The sequence below is a fragment of the Gorilla gorilla genome, chromosome 20, assembly GCF_029281585.2.
Source record: "Gorilla gorilla gorilla isolate KB3781 chromosome 20, NHGRI_mGorGor1-v2.1_pri, whole genome shotgun sequence".
Classification (NCBI taxonomy): Eukaryota; Metazoa; Chordata; class Mammalia; order Primates; family Hominidae; genus Gorilla; species Gorilla gorilla.
In genome coordinates, this window is record NC_073244.2 from 27529719 (window position 1) to 27549368 (window position 19650).

The following is a 19650-nucleotide window of genomic DNA, read 5'->3' on the forward strand; positions in this document are numbered from 1 at the left end:
CCTGGCCAACATGGTGAAACCCTGCCTCTACTAAAAATATAAAAATTAGCCTGTCATGGTGGTGCTTATCTGTAATCCCAGCTGCTCAGGAAGCTGAGGCAGAATTGCTTGAACCTGGGAGGCAGATGTTGCAGTTAGTCAAGATTGTGCACTGCACTCCAGCCTGGGTGACAGAACAAGACTCCATCTCAAAAAAAAAAAAAAAAGTTTAAGGTTAATATTGCTATGTGTGAATTTGATCCTGTTTTCATGGTGCTAGCTGGTTATTTTGAAGACTCTTTGATGTAGTTTTTTCATAGTGTCATTGGTCTTTGTACTTCAGTGTGTTTTTGTAGTGGCTAGTAATGGTTTTTTTCTTTCCATGTTTAGTGCTTCTTTCAGGAGCTCTTGCAAGGCAGGCCTGGTGGTGACGAATTCCTTCAGTGTTTACTTGTCTGAAAATGATTTTATTCCTCCTTTACTTATGAAGCTTAGTTTTCCTGGATATTCTTGGTTGGAAATTCTTTTCTTTAAGAATGTTGAGTAGTGGCCCCCAATCTCTTATGGCTTGTAGGGTTTCTGCTTAAAGGTCTGTTGTTAGTCTGATGAACTTTTGTCTGTAGGTGATGTGGCGCTTCTCTCTGGCTGCCTTATCATTTATTCCTGAATTTCAATCTGGAAGAATCTGATTATTATGTGTCTTGGGGATGATCTTCTCATGGAGTATCTTACTGGGGTTTTCTGGATTTTCTGAATTTGAATGTTGGCCTTTCTTGTTAGGTTGGAAAAGTTCTTCTGGATGATATCCTGAAGGATGTTTTCTAACTTGGTTCCATTCTCCCTATCTATTTAAGGTACCCCAGTCAGTCATAGGTTCGGTCTTTTTACATAATCTCATAGACCTTGGAGATTTCTCTCATTCCCGTTTATTCTTTTTTCTTCAATCTTGTCTGCCTGTTTTATTTCAGCAAGATTGTCTTCAAGCTCTGAAATTCTTTCCTTGGCTTGGTCTTCTCAGTTATTGATACTTGTGATTGCGTTGTGAACTTCTGATGCTGTGTTTTTCAGTTCCATCAGGTCATTTATGTGCCTGTCTAAATTGGTTGTTTTGGTTAACAGCTCCTGTAATGCTTTTCATGGTTCTTAGCTTCTTTGCATTGGGTTAGAACACACTCCATTAGCTCAGCAAAGTTCATCATTACCCACCTTCTGAAGCCTACTTTTGTCAATTTATCCACCTTAGCCACTGCCCAGTTCTGTGCCCTTGCTGGAGATATGCTGGGATCATTTGGAGGAAAGGAGACACTCTGGCTTTTTAAGTTTTCAGCATTTTTTGGTTTATTCTTTTCATCTTTGTGAGTTTTTCTAGCTTCGATCTTTGAGGCTGCTGACCTTTGGATGGGATTCTTGTGAGGACTTTTTTGTTCATGCTGTTTTTGTTGTTGCTTTCTGTTTGTTTTTCTAACCATCAGGCCACTTTTCTGTAGCACTGTTGTGATTTGCTTGGGATCTACTTCAGACCCTATTTGCCTGGGTTTCTCCCACACCTGGAGGTGTCAACTAGTGGAGCCTGCAGAATAGCAGAGATGACTGCTTGCTCCTTCCTCTGGGGTCTTTGTCCCAGAAGGGGAATGACCTGATGACAGTGGGAACACTCCTTTATAAGTTGTCTGATGATGTCTGTTGTGGGGGTCTCACCCAGCCAGGATGCATGAGATCTGGGAACCACTTAAGAAAGCACTCTGGCTCCACCTTGGTGGAGTGGCTGTGCTGCACTGCGGGAAATTCCATACATCTGTACTGCCTGGATTGCTCAGAGCCAGCAGGGGGAAAGACTAAGTCTGCTGATCTGCAGAAACCACCTCATTGTTCCTGTTTTATGTATTTCTTGTAGATAAGTTTGTTCTCATTTCCTGTTTTACTACCTTTATTTTTGTTAACTTTATCGTTACATGCTTTATTTTTCATTTTTTTACATACTTTTTATAAATATTATGTAATCATCTTGAAGTATAATATAATCATCTTAAAATGGAGATTACATAAAACATCTTTTTTTTTTTTTAGTATTTATTGATCATTCTTGGGTGTTTCTCACAGAGGGGGATTTGGCAGGGTCATAGGACAATAGTGGAGGGAAGGTCAGCAGATAAACAAGTGAACAAGGGTCTCTGGTTTTCCTAGGCAGAGGACCCTGCGGCCTTCCGCAGTGTTTGTGTCCCTGGGTACTTGAGATTAGGGAGTGGTGATGACTCTTAACGAGCATGCTGCCTTCAAGCATCTGTTTAACAAAGCACATCTTGCACCACCCTTAATCCATTTAACCCTGAGTGGACACAGCACATGTTTCAGAGAGCACGGGGTTGGGGGTAAGGTTATAGATTAACAGCATCCCAAGGCAGAAGAATTTTTCTTAGTACAGAACAAAATGGAGTCTCCTATGTCTACTTCTTTCTACACAGACACAGCAACAATCTGATTTCTCTATCTTTTCCCCACATTCCCCCTTTTTCTATTCGACAAAACCGCCATCGTCATCATGGCCCATTCTCAATGAGCTGTTGGGTACACCTCCCAGACGGGGTGGCGGCCGGGCAGAGGGGCTCCTCACTTCCCAGAAGGGGCGGCCGGGCAGAGGCGCCCCCCACCTCCCGGACAGGGCGGCTGGCCGGGCGGGTGCTGGCCCCCACCTCCCTCCCGGACGGGGCGGCTGGCCGGGCGGGGGCTGCCCCCCACCTCCCTCCCGGATGGGGCATAAAATATCTTAAAGTTAAAAAAATAAGGCCAGGCATGGTGGCTCACACCTGTAATCCCAACACTTTGGGAGGCTGAGATGGATAGATCACCTGAGGTCAGGAGTTTGAGACCAGCCTGGCCAACATGGTGAAACTCTGTCTCTACTAAAAATACAAAAATTAGGTATGTGGTGGAGGACACCGGAGACTGAGGCAGGATAATCACTTGAACCCAGATGGCAGAGGTTGCAGTGAGCCGAGATTGCGCCACTGCACTCCAGCCTGGGTGACAGAGCAAGACTCCATCTCAAAAAAAAAAAAAAAAAAAAAGTAAAAAAGATATATTTTAACTTCTTAAACTTTAATTAAATACAAAACCTATACTGCTATGTTTTCCAGTTTGTTATTGATACTACAAATTATATTATGTATCTATTAACAGATTTATGTCTTGTATTTTTATATCTACAGAACTTTAACGGTTTTATGCACCATTATTATGATAGTAAAAAATTCTATATGTATCAGTATATTTATATTTAATAGGGAGCTTTATATTTATATATGGTTTTATGATGCTGTCTAGCATCATTTTATTTTTCAACAAAATGGATTCATTTTAGCATTTCTATTTGTTATATGCAGAGTCTGTGTTTCTCAGACTGGATCTTGGACTCCTGGTCTCAAGAGATCTGACTGCCTTGGCTTCCTAAAGCTGTAGAATTACAGGCATGAGCCACTATGTCTGGCCACCATGTAACATTTCTTGTTACATTTCGTGCAACATTTCTTGTTACATTTCGTGCAACATTTCTTGTTACATTTCGTGCAACATTTCTTGTTACATTTCGTGCAACATTTCTTGTTACATTTCGTGCAACATTTCTTGTTACATTTCGTGCAACATTTCGTGTCACATTTCTTGTTACATTTTGTGTAACATTCTTGTTACATTTCCTGTAACATTTCTTGTTACATTTCGTGTAACATTTCTTGTTACATTTCCTGTAACATTTCTTGTTACATTTCGTGTAACGTTTGTTACATTTCGTGTAACATTTCTTGTTACATTTCGTGTAACATTTCTTGTTATATTTCGTGTAACATTTCTTGTTACATTTCGTGTAACATTTCTTGTAATGAACACCCTGAAATTTAATTTAGGAAAGTCTGTATTTTTATTTTGTTTTCCAAGTAAAATAACTTTGAATTAAATATTATTGGTTAGAATTTTTTATTACATCAAAATTTGGCAAGTTCTCAGCTTTCTTTTTCTTTAATTTACCTCTGTATTACTTTTTCCCTACATTATTCTTCTCTTTTTTTTTTGAGACAGAGTCTCTCTCTGTCGCCCAGGCTGGAGTGTGGTGGCTCGATCTCAGCTCACTGTAAGCTCTGCCTCCCATTCACACCATTCTTCTACCTCAGCCTCCGGAGTAGCTGGGACCACAGGCGCCCACCACCACACCCGGCTAATTTTTTGTATTTTTTCAGTAGAGGCAGGGTTTCACCGTCTTAGCCAGGATGGTCTCGATCTCCTGACTGCGTGATCCACCTGCCTCGGCCTCCCAAAGTGCTGGGATTACAGGCATGAGCCACTGTGCCCAGCCCCCCTATATTCTTCTTCTAAGATTTATTTCATGAATATATTGATGGACTTGATGGTGTCCAATAAGTTTTACATTCCATATTTTTCTTTTGTTTTGCAATTTTATATTTTTATGTTATATATTTTAGGGTATGCCACCTCATACCAGTTAACTGTGTTTTGATGTTTTAGTTTATATTGTAATTGTGTATGACAATGTTTAACTCTGTACAATTTAAGGCAGTTTGGAGCAAAATCAAATATAAATCAGCCATATGTCTATTGCCAATATAATTATCTCTTTTTCCCTGTATAAATATTATCTCTGTATTTTTTATGACTTGTATATTTGTTATGTAGGTTTGTTGTGAGTGGTTGTTCAATCTTGTCTAGGTGAGCAGTCATCTCCTAATTTCAATATCTATTGTGAACCTATATTATTTTTGTGTGGAAGAAACACTCTTGGATTTGAAGATTATATACAAACTATCATAACTTTGTATCTTTTTTAGGTATTATTGTTGATTTTTACTTGTCAGAACCACATAACAAAATTTATTATCAAATATTTTAAAATATGCTGTTTAGGCCAGGTGCAGTGGCTCATGCCTGTAATCCCAGCTCTTTGGGAGGACAAAGTGGGAGGATTGCCCGAGGTCAGGAGCTCGAGACCAGTCTGGCTATCTTGGTGAAACCCTGTCTCTACTAAAAATACAAAAATTACCCAGGTGTGGTGGCGAGTGCCTGTAGTCCTAGCTACTCAGGAGGCTGAGGCAGGAGAATCACTTGAACCCGGGAGGCAGAGGTTGCAGTGAGCTGAGATCATGCCACCTCACTCCAGCCTGGGCAACAGAGCAAGATTCCGTCTTTGAAAAAAATAAAATATGCTGTTTAGTCATATTAATTATATGACAATATTATGCAACATATCCCTATAATATTTATATGTTGCAAAGCTAAATCTCAATACACATTAAACAAGAACCAATTTTTCTGACTTTCTGGCACTTTGCAAACACCACTCTGTTTTCTTTTTCTAAGAGTGTAACTGCTTCATGTATCTCCTACAGTCTCTTTTTGTGGCTGACTCATTTCATTTTGCATAATATCATCAAGCTTTATCTTTATAATTGTTAGAATATTTTTGGCTTTTTAAGTCCTAGGTGATATTCCAGTATTTTTATATTTTAAATTATATCTACTGAATAATTTGGTGACAGAAATTTGCATTCCTTTTACCTACTGGCTTTCAGTAACAATGCTGCAATAATTACGGATATGCAAATAACTTCATACGGCCATATATGTGAACATTTATATATGTGCTAACTTCTATTTTATTAGTTCACTTTGTTTTGAGACAGTCTCACTTTGTCACCCGGGCTGGAGTGCTGTGGTGCGATCTTGGCGCACTGCAACCTCCACCTCCTGGGTTCAAGTGATTCTCCTGCCTCGGCCTCTTGAGTAGCTGGGACTACAGGCTCGTACCACCAAGCCCAGCTAATTTGTTTATTTTTAGTAGAGATGGGGTTTTATGTTGGCCTGGATGGTCTCGATCTCTTGACCTCATGATCCGCCCACCGTGGCCCCCCAAAGTGCTGGAATTATAGGCGTGAGCCACTGCACCCAGCCTATTAGTCCACTTTTTAGCCATTATACTCATACCAAATTGTTTTTATTCTGTAACTTTGTAATGTATTTTGAAATCAGGAACTATAATGACTTCAACATTGTTCCTTTTTTTGAATACTTTGGGTACTTTATTGTCTTTTGAGAGTCCATATACTACTTTTGGAGTTGCTGTTTCTGTTTCCTCAAAAAATGCAATGAGAAATTAAAAAAAAAACATTGCATTAAATCTCTGTATTACATTGAGCAGTATGGACATCTTCAAAATATTAATTATTTCAACCTTTGAACAGGAGCATGCTGGAGAATGTGTTTAATATCTATATAGTTATAAATTTTTCAGTTTTTGTCTGTTGTTCTATACTCATTTCATTTTGGTCATAGAATGTAATTCATAAATTGTTTTTAAAAACTTAAAAGTTAAAAAAATTTGTTAAGACTTCTTTTTTTGCCTACCAGGTGGTCTATCAAGGAGAATGTTGTATGAGCTACTGAGAAGGGCATGCATCCTGATATTGTTGAGGTGTCTTCTCTATACCTCTGTTAGAAATAGTTGTTTTATACTGCCTTCAAGTCCTCTCTTTACTTACTAATATTCTGTCTTGTGTTATTTTTATTACAGAAAGTTGGGTATTGAAATGTCCTACCATAATTATATTACTGTCTAAGTGTTTTTTCCATCTTTCAATATTTGCTTTATATATTTGGAGACTTAATGTGAGATACAAACACACACACACACATATATATACATAGGTTCCCAGTAAATGAATGTATTATTGTTTAATGTCTTTGTCTCTTTGCAGTTTTGACCTAAAGTACATTTTATAAACTATGACAGTTTTTGACTTAAGATGTAGCTTGTGTAATATTATTTTGGTCTCTTCTTCTCTCATTTGGTTAATATTTGCATGGAATGTCTAAATCCATCTTGCCACTTTCAATCCTTTTTTATCATTAGATTTTAGCTGAGTCTTGTAGAAAGGCAAGTTGCATCTTGGTGTGAGAAACAAACTCACCTATCCAAACCCAAAGAATGGACTCAGAGACCTGGAGAACAGCGAAAGTGAGACTTTTAATGACGGTCTTGCAAGATTGAGTGTCTGGCATACAGGCACACGCAGCACAGTTTCAACAAACAATTTATCTGTTAGTGCACAGGTCCCTCCCCCCGGTTCCTCATAGGCTGACTACTATTGGGTCACAGTCTTCCCAGATGTCACCTATTGGGAAGGGCTTTAGGTGTTTCTTTTACGAGTTGTCTTGTTGCATTTTGTTGCAGCCCAAAATGCATCGTGACTGTTCAGGACTCTTCAGACATTTGATTTGTGGCCCTAGTGGCTGCACTTAGCTGATAAGAAAGGGTACAATTATCTATGTTGCAAACTAACCTAAATTTTTTGGTGGGGGAGGGGGTGTAGTTGCGGGGACCCTGACCTATAGGCGCCTGGCTACTGGGTAAAAGAGAAGGCAGGAAGGAGGGGGGTGATGACTCAGTACACTCTGCTTCTTTATGTCTTTATTTCCATGTAACCTGCTTAAAACTAACGCACTTAGAATTGAGAATGGACCATCATATATAGGTTATTTTCTACATTGGTTTTTTTATTTTTATTTATTTATTTTGATACAAAGTCTCACTATGTTGCCCAGGCTGGAGTGCAATGGCATGATGTTGGCTCACTGCAACTTCCGCCTTCGAGGTTCAAGTGATTCTCCTGCCTCAGCCTCCCGAGTAGCTGGGATTACAGGCAGGTACCACCACACTGAGCTAATTTTTGTATTTTTGCTACAGATGAGATTTCACCATGTTGGCCAGGCTGGTCTCAAACTCCTGACCTCAGGTGATCCGCCCATCTTGGCCTCTGAAAGTGCTGGGATTACAGGCGTGAGCCACTGCGCCCAGCCAAAAATTTTTTTAATAAATCACTTTATTGAACGCATGTCTCTTGAGTGGAAAGTTAGTTATATATAGTATGTATATATATATAAACTCTGAAACAGAAAGACATTAATGTTATTTTATTGTTGTATTTGATTCTTGTATCTTTGTCTCTCATTTTCTCTCTTAATTTGTGTCTTTTTTGTTTTTATGTTGATATACTTTTACTTCTTTCTTATTTTGTTTGTGTATCTATACAAATATATTATTTGTGCTATCTTGGGGATTAAATAAAACCTCTAAAAGATACAATGATATATTTCAGTCTGGTAAAAAGAAAAAAACTTCAGTTACATGCAAATATTTTTTCTCATTACATCTGCCCTCAAATTTTTCATTGATGTTTGAATTATATTTTTTATGTTGTATATTAACTAACAGATGTTTATAATGATTTCTATGCTTTTAACTTTCAAATTTTAGAAAATAATTAAAAATGTTTTCTGCACCATTATAATAATGCTTAAAAATTCAATTTTTGTGTTTGTGCATATCTTTTCCAGAAAATAATGTATTTTTCTATGATGATGTGTTGTTTCATTGAATAATGTTATTTTCAGTAGAAGCAACTGCTTTTAGCATCTTTTTATATGTAGAGCATACGGAGTACCAATGCACTTTTTCAGAATTTGGTTATTTTTTAAGGTTTTTTTTTTTTATTTAGCAGGACATATTTGCTGATGGTATTATACTCACTTGATAGCTATTTTTTTCAGGACTTTGACTATATCAGACAGTACCCTTCTGGCCTGCAAAATTTTTGTTGACAATTTACTGGCTGTCTCATAAGACTATGCTTGCAAATGACATCACTTTTATCTTGCAGTTTCCAAGAGGCTGTTTTTGTCTCTGACTTTTGAAATTGTGTTTATATATGTGTTTGTTATAAATATCTTTGTGTGTATCCTAGTTTGTTTTTTGAGCTTCTTCAGTTTTACGTCTTTTTTTTTTTTTTTTTTTTTTTTTTTTTTTTGAGACGGAGTCTCGCTCTGTCGCCCAGGCTGGAGTGCAGTGGCGCATCTCTGCTCACTATAAGCTCCGCCTCCCGGGTTCACGCCATTCTCCTGCCTCAGCCTCCTGCGTAGCTGGGACTACAGGCGCCCGCCACCACGCCCGGCTGATTTTTTCTATTTTTTTTAGTAGAGACAAGGTTTTGCCGTATTAGCGAGGATGGTCTCGATCTCCTGACCTCGTGATGCGCCTGTCTCAGCCTCCCAAAGTGCTGGTATTACAGGCGTGAGCCACCGCGCCCGGCCGTCATTTTTTCTTTCAGGATTTTTCAGTTAGTCTTTTTGATATTTTTTGCCTTCATAATTTCTGTTTTTCTGGTATTTTACATATTTTTGTTCTTACCCTCATTTTTCTGATTTTCTGTAGTTCTCTATGTTTCTATGTCACTCACTATTACTCAATTTTTCAATTTTTAAAATTAATATATACATTTTTTATGGTTTCTCTCTGAAACTTTTATATTTTTGATAAAACCATATTGCCTTATTTTGTATACATTGTAATCTTTGATTGAAATTTGTACATTTAAAAAAGCTACCTGTCACAATCTTTATAATGTAGCTTTGTCCTGGCATAGTCTGGACAATTGTCTTGATTAGAGATACTGGGAGTCTCTCAAACATGTTGCTAGAATGTGTCTTGTCTACAATTTTGTGTTTATTTTTTAATTAAAAGAGTTTGTGTTTCTTCTTTTTTTAGTTTTTTTTTTTTTTTTTTGTCAGACGGAGTCTTGCTCTGTCTCCCAGACTGGAGTGCAGTGGCACAATCTCGGCTCACTGCACCCTCCGCCACCTGGGTTCAAGTGATTCTCCTGCCTCAACCTCCCAAGTAGCTGGGAATACAGGTGCACGCTGTCACACCTGGCTAACTTTTGTTTTGTTTTTTTAGTAGAGATGGAGTTTCACCATGTTGGCCAGGCTGGTCTCAAACTTGTGACCTCAAGTGATCCGCCAGCCTTGGCCTCCCAAAGTACTGGAATTACAGGCATGAACCACCACACCTGGCCTTTTTTTGTTTCTTCTTAATAGTAATAACTTGCTATACCTGTTTTCTGTGTGTGGCACTGCAGTATCTCTGCTGCTGTAACATTTAGCTTTGGTCTCAGCAGACTTAAACTGTCATTCCAAAGTATACCACCATTTCTTTCAGCACTATATGTCATAGGAGACAGAAACCAGTGTGTAGATAGGCCCCTAGAAGCAAGTAATAAAGATGTACGTGCCGGTATTTTAATTGTCTTTTAAAAAAGAAACCAAAAGTTGGCAGTTTATTTCAAAAGGCACTATATTATATTGGGGAGCAGGAAGAGCTGTGTTGGGTAAATTTAACAGACTTTTCTTTTTCTTCTGTGTCACTCTCTATGTTGTGCTCAGCTGGGGCACTTCACACACTTAACTTATTTATACATTTTCCTCAGATGTATTTTTGTTGGATGTTTTTGTTACATTTACATGTCCGTAAAAAATTAGGGCCTTTGGGCCAGGCACGGTGGCTGGTGTGCCAAAGTGCGGTAATCCCAGCACTTTGGGAGGCTGAAGCGGACGCATCATCTGAGGTCAGGAGTTCGAGACCAGACTGGCCAACATGGCGAAACCCCATCTCTACTAAAAATACAAAAATTAGCTGCGCGTGGTGGTGCGTGCCTGTAATCCCAGCTACTTTGGAGGCTGGGGCAGGAGAATAGCTTGAGCCTGGGTGGCGGAGGTTGCAGTGAGCAGAGATCACGCCATTGCACTCCATCCTGGGCTACAGAATGAGACTCTAAAAAAAAAAAAAATTAGGGCCTTTATTATTTTGCTATGCCATCTTGTTTATGTAGTTTGTATAATTTTATGGGTTAGATTTGTAAAGCATATTCATCTGAGTCTAGTAAATGGAGTAATTTGTTATTTTTATTTCTTTCAGTTATATATTCTCATTTTGCCCAAGACCTTTGGCCAGAGCAGGGCATAAAAGATTCTTTCCAAGAAGTCATATTGAGAAGATATGGAAAATGTGGACATGAAGATTTACAGTTAAGAACAGGCTGTAAAAGTGTGGATGAGTGTAATCTGCACAAAGAATGTTATGATGAACTAAACCAGTGTTTGACAACTACCCAGAGTGAAATATTTCAATATGATAAATATGTGAATGTCTTTTATAAATTTTCAAATCCAAATATACAAAAGATAAGACATACTGGAAAGAAGCCTTTCAAATGTAAAAAATGTGACAAATCGTTTTGCATGCTTTTACACCTAACTCAACATAAAAGAATTCATATTAGGGAAAATTCTTACCAATGTGAAGAATGTGGTAAAGTCTTTAACTGGTTCTCAACCCTTACTAGACACAGAAGAATTCATACTGGAGAGAAACCCTACAAATGTGAAGAATGTGGCAAAGCTTTTAAGCAGTCCTCAACCCTTACTACACATAAGATAATTCATACTGGAGAGAAACCCTACAGATGTGAAGAATGTGGCAAAACCTTTAACCGGTCCTCACACCTTACTACACATAAAAGAATTCATACTGGAGAGAAACCCTACAGATGTGAAGAGTGTGGCAGAGCTTTTAACCGGTCCTCACACCTTACTACACATAAGATTATTCATACTGGAGAGAAACCCTACAAATGTGAAGAATGTGGCAAAGCTTTTAACCAATCCTCAACCCTTACTACACATAAGATAACTCATGCTGGAGAGAAACCTTACAAATGTGAAGAATGTGGCAAAGCTTTTTACCGATTCTCATACCTTACTAAACATAAGATAATTCATACTGGAGAGAAATTCTACAAATGTGAAGAATGTGGCAAAGGCTTTAATTGGTCCTCGACCCTTACTAAACATAAAAGAATTCATACTGGAGAGAAACCCTACAAATGTGAACAATGTGGCAAGGCTTTTAATGAGTCCTCCAACCTTACTGCACATAAGATAATTCATACTGGAGAGAAACCCTACAAATGTGAAGAATGTGGCAAAGCCTTTAACCGGTCCCCAAAACTTACTGCACATAAGGTAATTCATTCTGGAGAGAAACCCTACAAATGTGAAGAATGTGGCAAAGCTTTTAACCAATTCTCAAACCTTACTAAACATAAGATAACTCATATTGGAGATACATCTTACAAATATCTAGAATGTGATAAAGCCTTTAGCCAGTCTTCAACTCTTACTAAACATAAGGTAATTCATACTGGAGAGAAACCCTACAACTGTGAAGAATACGGCAAAGCTTTCAACCAGTCCTCAAACCTTATTGAACAAAGTAATTCATACTGGAGAGAAACCCTACAAATGTGAAGATTGTGGCAAAGCCTCTAACCTGTCCTGAATTCTTACTAAACATAAGAACATTCATACTGAAGAGGAACCCTATGAGTGTGAAGAATATGGCAAAGCCTTCAACAAGTCCTCAATTCTTACCAGACATAAGATAATTCTGGCTGGGTGCGGTGCCTCACACCTGTAATCCCAGAACTCTGGGAGGCTGAGATGGGTGAATTACATGAGGTTGGGAGTTCGAGACCAGTCTGACCAACATGGTGAAATCCTGTCTCTACTAAAAATACAAAATTAGCCATGCGTAGTGGTGCATGCCTGTAATCCCACCTACTCGGGAGGCTGAGGCAGGAGAATTGCTTGAACCCGCGAGGCAGAGGTTGAAGTGAGCTGAGATCGCGCCATTGCACTCCAGCCTGGGCAACAAGAGTGGCACTCCATCTCAGAAAAAAAAAAAAAAAAAAAAGATAATTCATACTGAAAAGAAACTCTGCAAACTTGAAAGATGTGACAATGCTTTTGACAACACCTAAAACTTTTAAACGTAAAAAATCATACTGGTGAGAAATCCTAGAAATGTAAAGAATGTGACAAAGCCTTTAAATGGTTGTCACACTTCATTATAGGTAAGATAGTTCATACTGAAGAAAACTTCTACAAGTGTGAACAGTGTGGCAAAACTTTTAACGAATGCTCACACCTTATTGCACAGGAGAGCATTTATACTTGAAAAAATTGTACAAATATAAAGACCATGAAAAAGCCGTTAATATCTATTCACATCTTACCACTGGAGAGTTCATACTTAATAAAAGGAATATAAGTGCAATTACTGTCAAAAGATCTTTCAGAAAATATAAACCTTTAAAGCGAAGAAGGTATTTATTTTGAAGATGAACATTACAAATGTGAAGAGGGTTGTAGTACCTTTATTTGTATCACAGATTTTATTGTACACATTTTGTACTAGAAGAAAACTCTGAAGTAGTTGCTCAAACTTTGTTCAACATCAGGGAATTTATATTGAAGAAAAACCTTGCAAATTTAATAAATTTTAAAAAACATTTTTTCAAAAAGTACAGCTTAGAAGACACCAGAGTTCATACTAAAATATATTTTTGCAGATGCAGTAAAAATGAAAATCTTTAATCCAAAATTAAGTCTATGTAAATATCAGAGAATTTACTGTAGAAATATATAAGGCACTGAGACTTCAGATATTATACTAAATCACAGTGCTGAGTATAGAAAATAAAACTGAAGTTGGGGCCAGGTGCAGTGGCTCACACCTGTAATCCAGCACTTTGGGAGGCCGAGGAGGGCAGATCACCTGAGGTCAGGAGTTTGAGACCAGCCTAAGATGAAGAAAACACGGCTCTACTAAAAATACAAAATTAGCCAGGTGTGGTGGTGTATGCCTGTAATCACAGCTACTCGAGAGGCTGAGGCAGGAGAATTGCTTGAACCTGGGAGGTGGAGAGTGCAGTGAACTGAGATTGTGTCATTGCACTCCAGCCTGGGCAACAAGAGTGAAACTCCGTTTCAAAAAAAAAAAAACAACAACTAAAGTTGGTAGAAAAATTATTTGTATATAACTTTAAAAGGAGTAGAAGGGCTTTTTGCAGAGTTATTACGTTCGAAGTATACTTTATTTCTTGAAAAAATTACAGATTTTTTGTAAATAATGATGTAATTCAACTCTCAAAATATTTCCTACTGTTTCTTTATTCCAGTTGTATTCACATGTGAAAGCATGTGATCAATTATTGCTGCATTAAAAACATGAGTCTTTTTTATTAGGTGGCCATTATTTATGATCTTTTCTATGAAAGAGTAAGGACATTAAAATGTAAGATGCATGATGAAAAATTAAGTGAAGAGGCTCTTTGTGGTTAACTTATATTGAATAATGCATTAGGTAGGTGTTCAGAGTAATATTATTTTGCATTATGAGAAGAAAACTTTTAATTTTATTTAAAATTAAATGAAAATAAATTAGTATATTATTGTACTAATTGTACTTTTGTATAATAAAATCCAGTGTATTTAAAAAATGTTAGATTATGTGTGAAGTTAATATTTTAATCCAATATTTTTAACATGTTAAATACTATTGTGCATTCAATGAAGTGTTATTATGCCACAAACTTTAACCTGTTCCACTTTACTTAAAGATATAGATGAAAGATAGTAACAATAAGGGGCCAGGCGCAGTGGTTCACGCCAGTAATCCCAGCACTTTAGGAGGCTGAGGCGGATGAATCACGAGGTCAGGAGTTCAAGACCAGCCTGGCCAACGTGGTGAAACCCCGTCTCTACTAAAAATACAAAAATTAGCCAGTTGTGGTGGCTGGCACCTGTAATCCCAGCTACTTGGGAGGCTGAGGCAGAAGAATCGCTTAAAACCAGAAGGTGGAGGTTGCAGTGAGCCGAGATCGCACCACTGCACCTGGGTGAAAGATTGAAACTCTGTTTCAAAAAAAAAAAAAAAAAAAAGATGGTAACAATATACTATTTGGCAACATAGTAGATTAACATCTTGAGTAATCTCTTTTGTCAGTGGGTTTAAACTGCAAATTAGTTAAAGAATATTGCTTCTGTAGGTTAAATTTTTCTTTTTCAATTATTTAAATTTATTTTAAAAATTTTTGTGGGTACATAATATGAGTATATATTTATGCCATATATGGCATATTTTGATACAGGAGTACCATATATAATAATCACATCAGGGCAAATGGGGTATCCATCACCTCTAGCAATAATTTATCCTTTGTATTACAAACAATTCAGTTCTACACTTTTAGTTATTTTAAAATGTACAATTGTTATTGGTTACAGGGTTTTTTTATGGTCTTAATAAAAAATATGCAAGTATAAATAAAATCCATACATTTCTGAGTCCTGAATAAATATTAAAATTTTCTTACATATATTTTTGAACATGTGGCCTGTCTGCCTACAAACACATACAAACTTTTAGTTTTGATTTACATAGAGTTAAATATATATTAGTCTAAAGATAAATCTTAGTTGTAAGAAAACTATGGAATATGAGTTTGTACCTATTTTCAGAAAAAAAAAGCAATATAGGAACAAAACAAGTCATTTTAACAAGGTGACTACTAGAAAACTAAAAACCTCAAAAATGCCAAAAGCAAACGTATACCCTCTGCTTTGTATTGAATTTATTACTGTATAATCTATGCCTTATACTTCTGAATCTCCCCGTGCAAATTCTGTTTATACTTGCCTGATACTCATGATAGACCCCTACTTTTTGGTATTTTGTATATTTATTTTATAGTTTATGAAATATTCATTATGTGAGCTGGAATGTGAGTATAAGAATAATTTTTATGAAATGTGCATACAAAATAATTTTATATGTAATTCCACAATTAGTATATTGTTACATTTTATTTAGCTAGAACACTCCATTTTGTTTTCAGTTGGAGAACCCTATATAAGCTTACTATTCTTTAGTTATTGTTCTTTTTACTTTTTATAATTGACATAAGTAAATTTATTTATGGAGTCAAATTGTTCAGGTAAATACAAGGGAAGCTTAGTAAGTCATGAAGATGTTTTTACATGTAAATGTGGAAAGCATATATAGCAGTTCTTGGTGTGTAACATGCTCCAGAAAAAGCCATAAACATTTCTGCTAAAGTTAGTTTGTAACTTCAAGTCAGAGATAGAAAATAGTAGTAGTGAAGAAATACAGCTGATGTTTTATGTGGAGAGGACAATTTTCCAGGCTGCAAAGCTGAGTGTTGCTGAATAAAAAAATAAAAAAATAAAAAAAAATGTGGCCTGGCACGGTGGCTCACACCTACAATCCCAGCACTTTGGGAGGCCAAGACAAGTCGATCATGAGGTCAGGAGTTCAAGACCAGCCTAGCCAAGATGGTGAAACCCCATCTCTACTAAAAATACAAAAATTACCTGGGCATGGTGGCAGGTGCCTGTAATCCCAGCTACTTGGGAGGCTGAGGCAGAGAATCCCTTGAACCTGGGAGGCGGAGGTTGCAGTGAGCTGAGATCGCACCACTGTACTCCAGCCTGGGCGACAGAGCGAGACTCCGCCTTAAAAAAAAAAAAATGCTAGCTGGGTGCGGTGGCTCACGCCTGTAATCCCAGCACTTTGGGAGGCCGAGGTGGGCGGACCACAAGGTCAGGAGATTGAGACCATCCTGGCTAACACGGTGAAACCCCGTCTCTACTAAAAATACAAAAAATTAACTGGGCGTGGTGGCAGGCGCCTGTAGTCCCAGCTACTCGGGAGGCTAAGGCAGGACAATGGCATGAACCTGGGAGGCGGAGCTTGCAGTGAGCCGAGATCACACCACTGCACTCCAGCCGGGGCGACAGAGCAAGACTCCGTCTGAAAAAAAAAAAAAAATGCTGCTTTTATTTTCTTCAGATTTGTTTGTATTATGTGTATTCCAGCTATGTATGCAGCACAGCCCTTATTTTTCTATGTTATGGCTACAGTTTTCTCTTTGTTGTCTTCATGCCATTTCATTTCACATGGTACTTTGTAGATTTTGATGAGAAACTTCATAATTTTTAATGCCCTGAAAAAATGTTTTTGTTTTATATTTCTTTAAGATGGAGTTTCACTCTTGTTGCCAAGGCTGGAGTGCAATGGTGCGATCTCGGCTCACTGCAACCTCTGCCTCCTGGGTTCAAGTGATTCTCCTGCCTCAGCCTCCCAAGTAGCTGGGATTACAGGTATGTGCCACCACGTCCAGCTAGTTTTGTAGTTTTAGTGGAGATGGGGTTTCACCTTGTTGGTGAGGCTGGTCTTGAACTCCTGACCTCAGGTGATCCACGCACCTTGGCCTCCCTAAGTGCTGGGATTACAGATGTGAGCCACAGCACCAAGCATGAAAAATTGGGTTTAACTGGAGAGTTTGCTTATCAATATAACTTTCAGATCAGTGAATTAAGATAAAGGCATACACTGTCCACAGGTGAGAGAATTAAATCAGTTGCATGGGTTTTGTTTGTTTGTAAAAGAAAAAGCTTATTAGATTGTTATACAAAGTGTGGCAAATAAAAAATTTGCTAGAAAATATACCTTAAAAATTATTTATTTATTTATTTATTTTGAGAAAGAGTCTCACTCTGTTGCCCAGGCTGGAGTGCAGTGGCGCGATCTCAGTTCACTGCAACCTCCACCTCCCGGGTTCAAGCGATTCTCCTGCCTCAGTCTCCTGAGTAGTTGGGATTACAGGCACGCACCACCACTCCCGGCTAATTTTTGTATTTTAAGTAGAGACAGGTTTTCACCATGTTGGCCAGGCTGGCCTCGAACTCCTGACCTCATGATCCACCCACCTTGGCCTCCCATAGTGCTGGGATTACAAACACTGCACGGAGACTTTATTTATTTATTTTTTTATTTTATTTTATTTTATTTTATTTTATTTTAAGACGGAGTTTTGCTTCTGTTGCCCAGGCTGGAGGGCAATAGCATGATCTCGGCTCACCACAACCTCCACCTCCCAAGTTCAAGCGATTCTCCTGCCTCAGCCTTCCCGAGTAGCTGGGATTACAGGCATGCCCCACCACACCCTGCTAATCTTATATTTTTAGTAGAGATGGGGTTTCTCCATGTTGGTCAGGCCGGTCTCGAACTCTCAACCTCAGGTCATCCACCCTCCTCGGTCTCCCAAAATGCTGGGATTACAGGCATGAGCCACTGCACCTGGCAAAAATTAAATTTTTAAGAGAGTTAATGGTAAGTGAACAATTTTATATTTAATTCTCTGTGATATAACACAACTTATGTTTCCATGCAGAATCTTCTAAGTGTAAATGTTAAAGGTTGCAAAATAATAAAATGACCTCTGTGAATTTGCAATTTGGAAGAATTTTTTTTCCATATTGATATTGAAATTTGGAGGAATTTTTCTTATTTTGTATAATTTTTTTAGTGGGTGAAGTTCAGTCTTCAGTTTTTATTTTTAGTCACCTAACTATAGCCAACTCCTCAGTCATTTTCTGTGGATAACTTTTGGAGATCCTGACAGTTTTTGGATTAAAACATTTACTGTTAGTTTGCATGCAAACTAGTTATACTGTGTTCACAAAGTGGCCAGTTATGGGACCATAGGCAACACCTGCCCCCTTAGTGTCTTTCATACCATTACCATCATCACCAGAAACTCCAGGTGCCCCAAGCTTAAAGCAAAAATCCTGAAGTACATCAGCTCCTCCCTTGCAATGTGCTGGGTTTGGAATATGCTGTTAAAATATCAGAGTTCCTGGCCGGACGTGGTGGCTCATGCCTGTAATCCTAGCACCTTGGGAGGCTGAGGCAGGTGGATCACGAGGTCAGGAGTTCGAGATAGCCTGGCCAATGTAGTGAAACCCCGTCTCTACTAAAAATACAAAAACATTAGGCAGTGTGGTAGCACACACTTGTAATCCCAGCTACTCCTTAGGCTGAGGCAGGAGAATCGCTTGAACCTGGGAGGTGAAGGTTGCAGTGAGCTGAGATGGAGCCACTGCACTCCAGCCTGGGCAACAGGGGGAGACTTCCGACCTCAGGTAATCCACCTGCCTCGGCCTCTCAAAGTGCTGGGATTACAGGCGTAAGCCACAGTGCCCAGCCTTGAACTGTTGATTCTATATTTTGTCTTTTATGAAGAGTGCTGCAAACAACATAGAAGTGCAAATGTTCTTCATTAGGCATTATCTGTTTCGGATACATATCCAATGGTGCAATTGCTATGTTACATGGTAGTTTGATTTTAAGTTTTTTGAGAAACCTCTATTTCATTTTTCATAATAGCTGTCTTCATTTACATTCAAACCAACAGTATGCAAGTATTCCCTTTTCTTCACGTCTTTACCAGCACTTTATTCTTTTTCTTTTTAATAAGAGTCATATTACAGGAGTGAGTTGATATCTCATAGTGTTTTTTGGCTTGCCTTTCCCTGGTCATAATTGACAATGAGCATTTTTAAATATTTCTGTTGGCCATATGTATGTCTTTTCTTGAAAAAGACTTATTTAAGGCTTTTGCTTATTTTAAGTTATTTGTTTTTTGTTGTAGTCATTTGAGTTTCTTATATATTTTTAATATTAACTCCTTGTCACATGTATGATTTGCAAATACTTTCTCTCATTAATTAGTTTTCTCATCCTGTTGATTGTACCACATTCTGTGCAGCAGCTTTATAATTTGAAGTAATCTGATTAATCTATTTTTTCTTCTATTCCCTGGGATTTTGAGGTTAAATAAACTCACTGCCCAGGACAATGTGATGGGGATTTCACTCTATTTTTTAGTAGTAGTTTCAGGCCTTACATTTAAGTATCTAATTTATTTTCGTTGATTTTTTTATATGGCGTGAGATAAGGGTCTCATTTTACTGCGCTGCCTGTGGATATAGTTTTCTCAACACCATTTATTGAAGATACTGTTCTTTCCTTAAGAAATCATCAGCTTTATTTAAAATCAGCTAGCTGTAAAT

At 38.0% G+C, this 19650-nt stretch overlaps 1 protein-coding gene across 2 annotated transcripts in view; it reads left to right on the forward strand.

Moving 5' to 3' along the window:
- ZNF430 (zinc finger protein 430) overlaps positions 1 to 12630 on the forward strand; it is a 37528-nt gene extending 24898 nt beyond the window's left edge. For both annotated transcript variants that reach the window (XM_031004441.3, XM_055372299.2), the window contains one exon: positions 10790 to 12630. In XM_031004441.3, coding sequence (XP_030860301.2) covers positions 10790 to 12180 — 1391 coding nt within the window. In that variant the 3' untranslated portion in view covers positions 12181 to 12630. The remainder of the gene's footprint in view (positions 1 to 10789) is intronic.
- The last annotated feature ends 7020 nt before the right edge of the window (positions 12631 to 19650 follow it).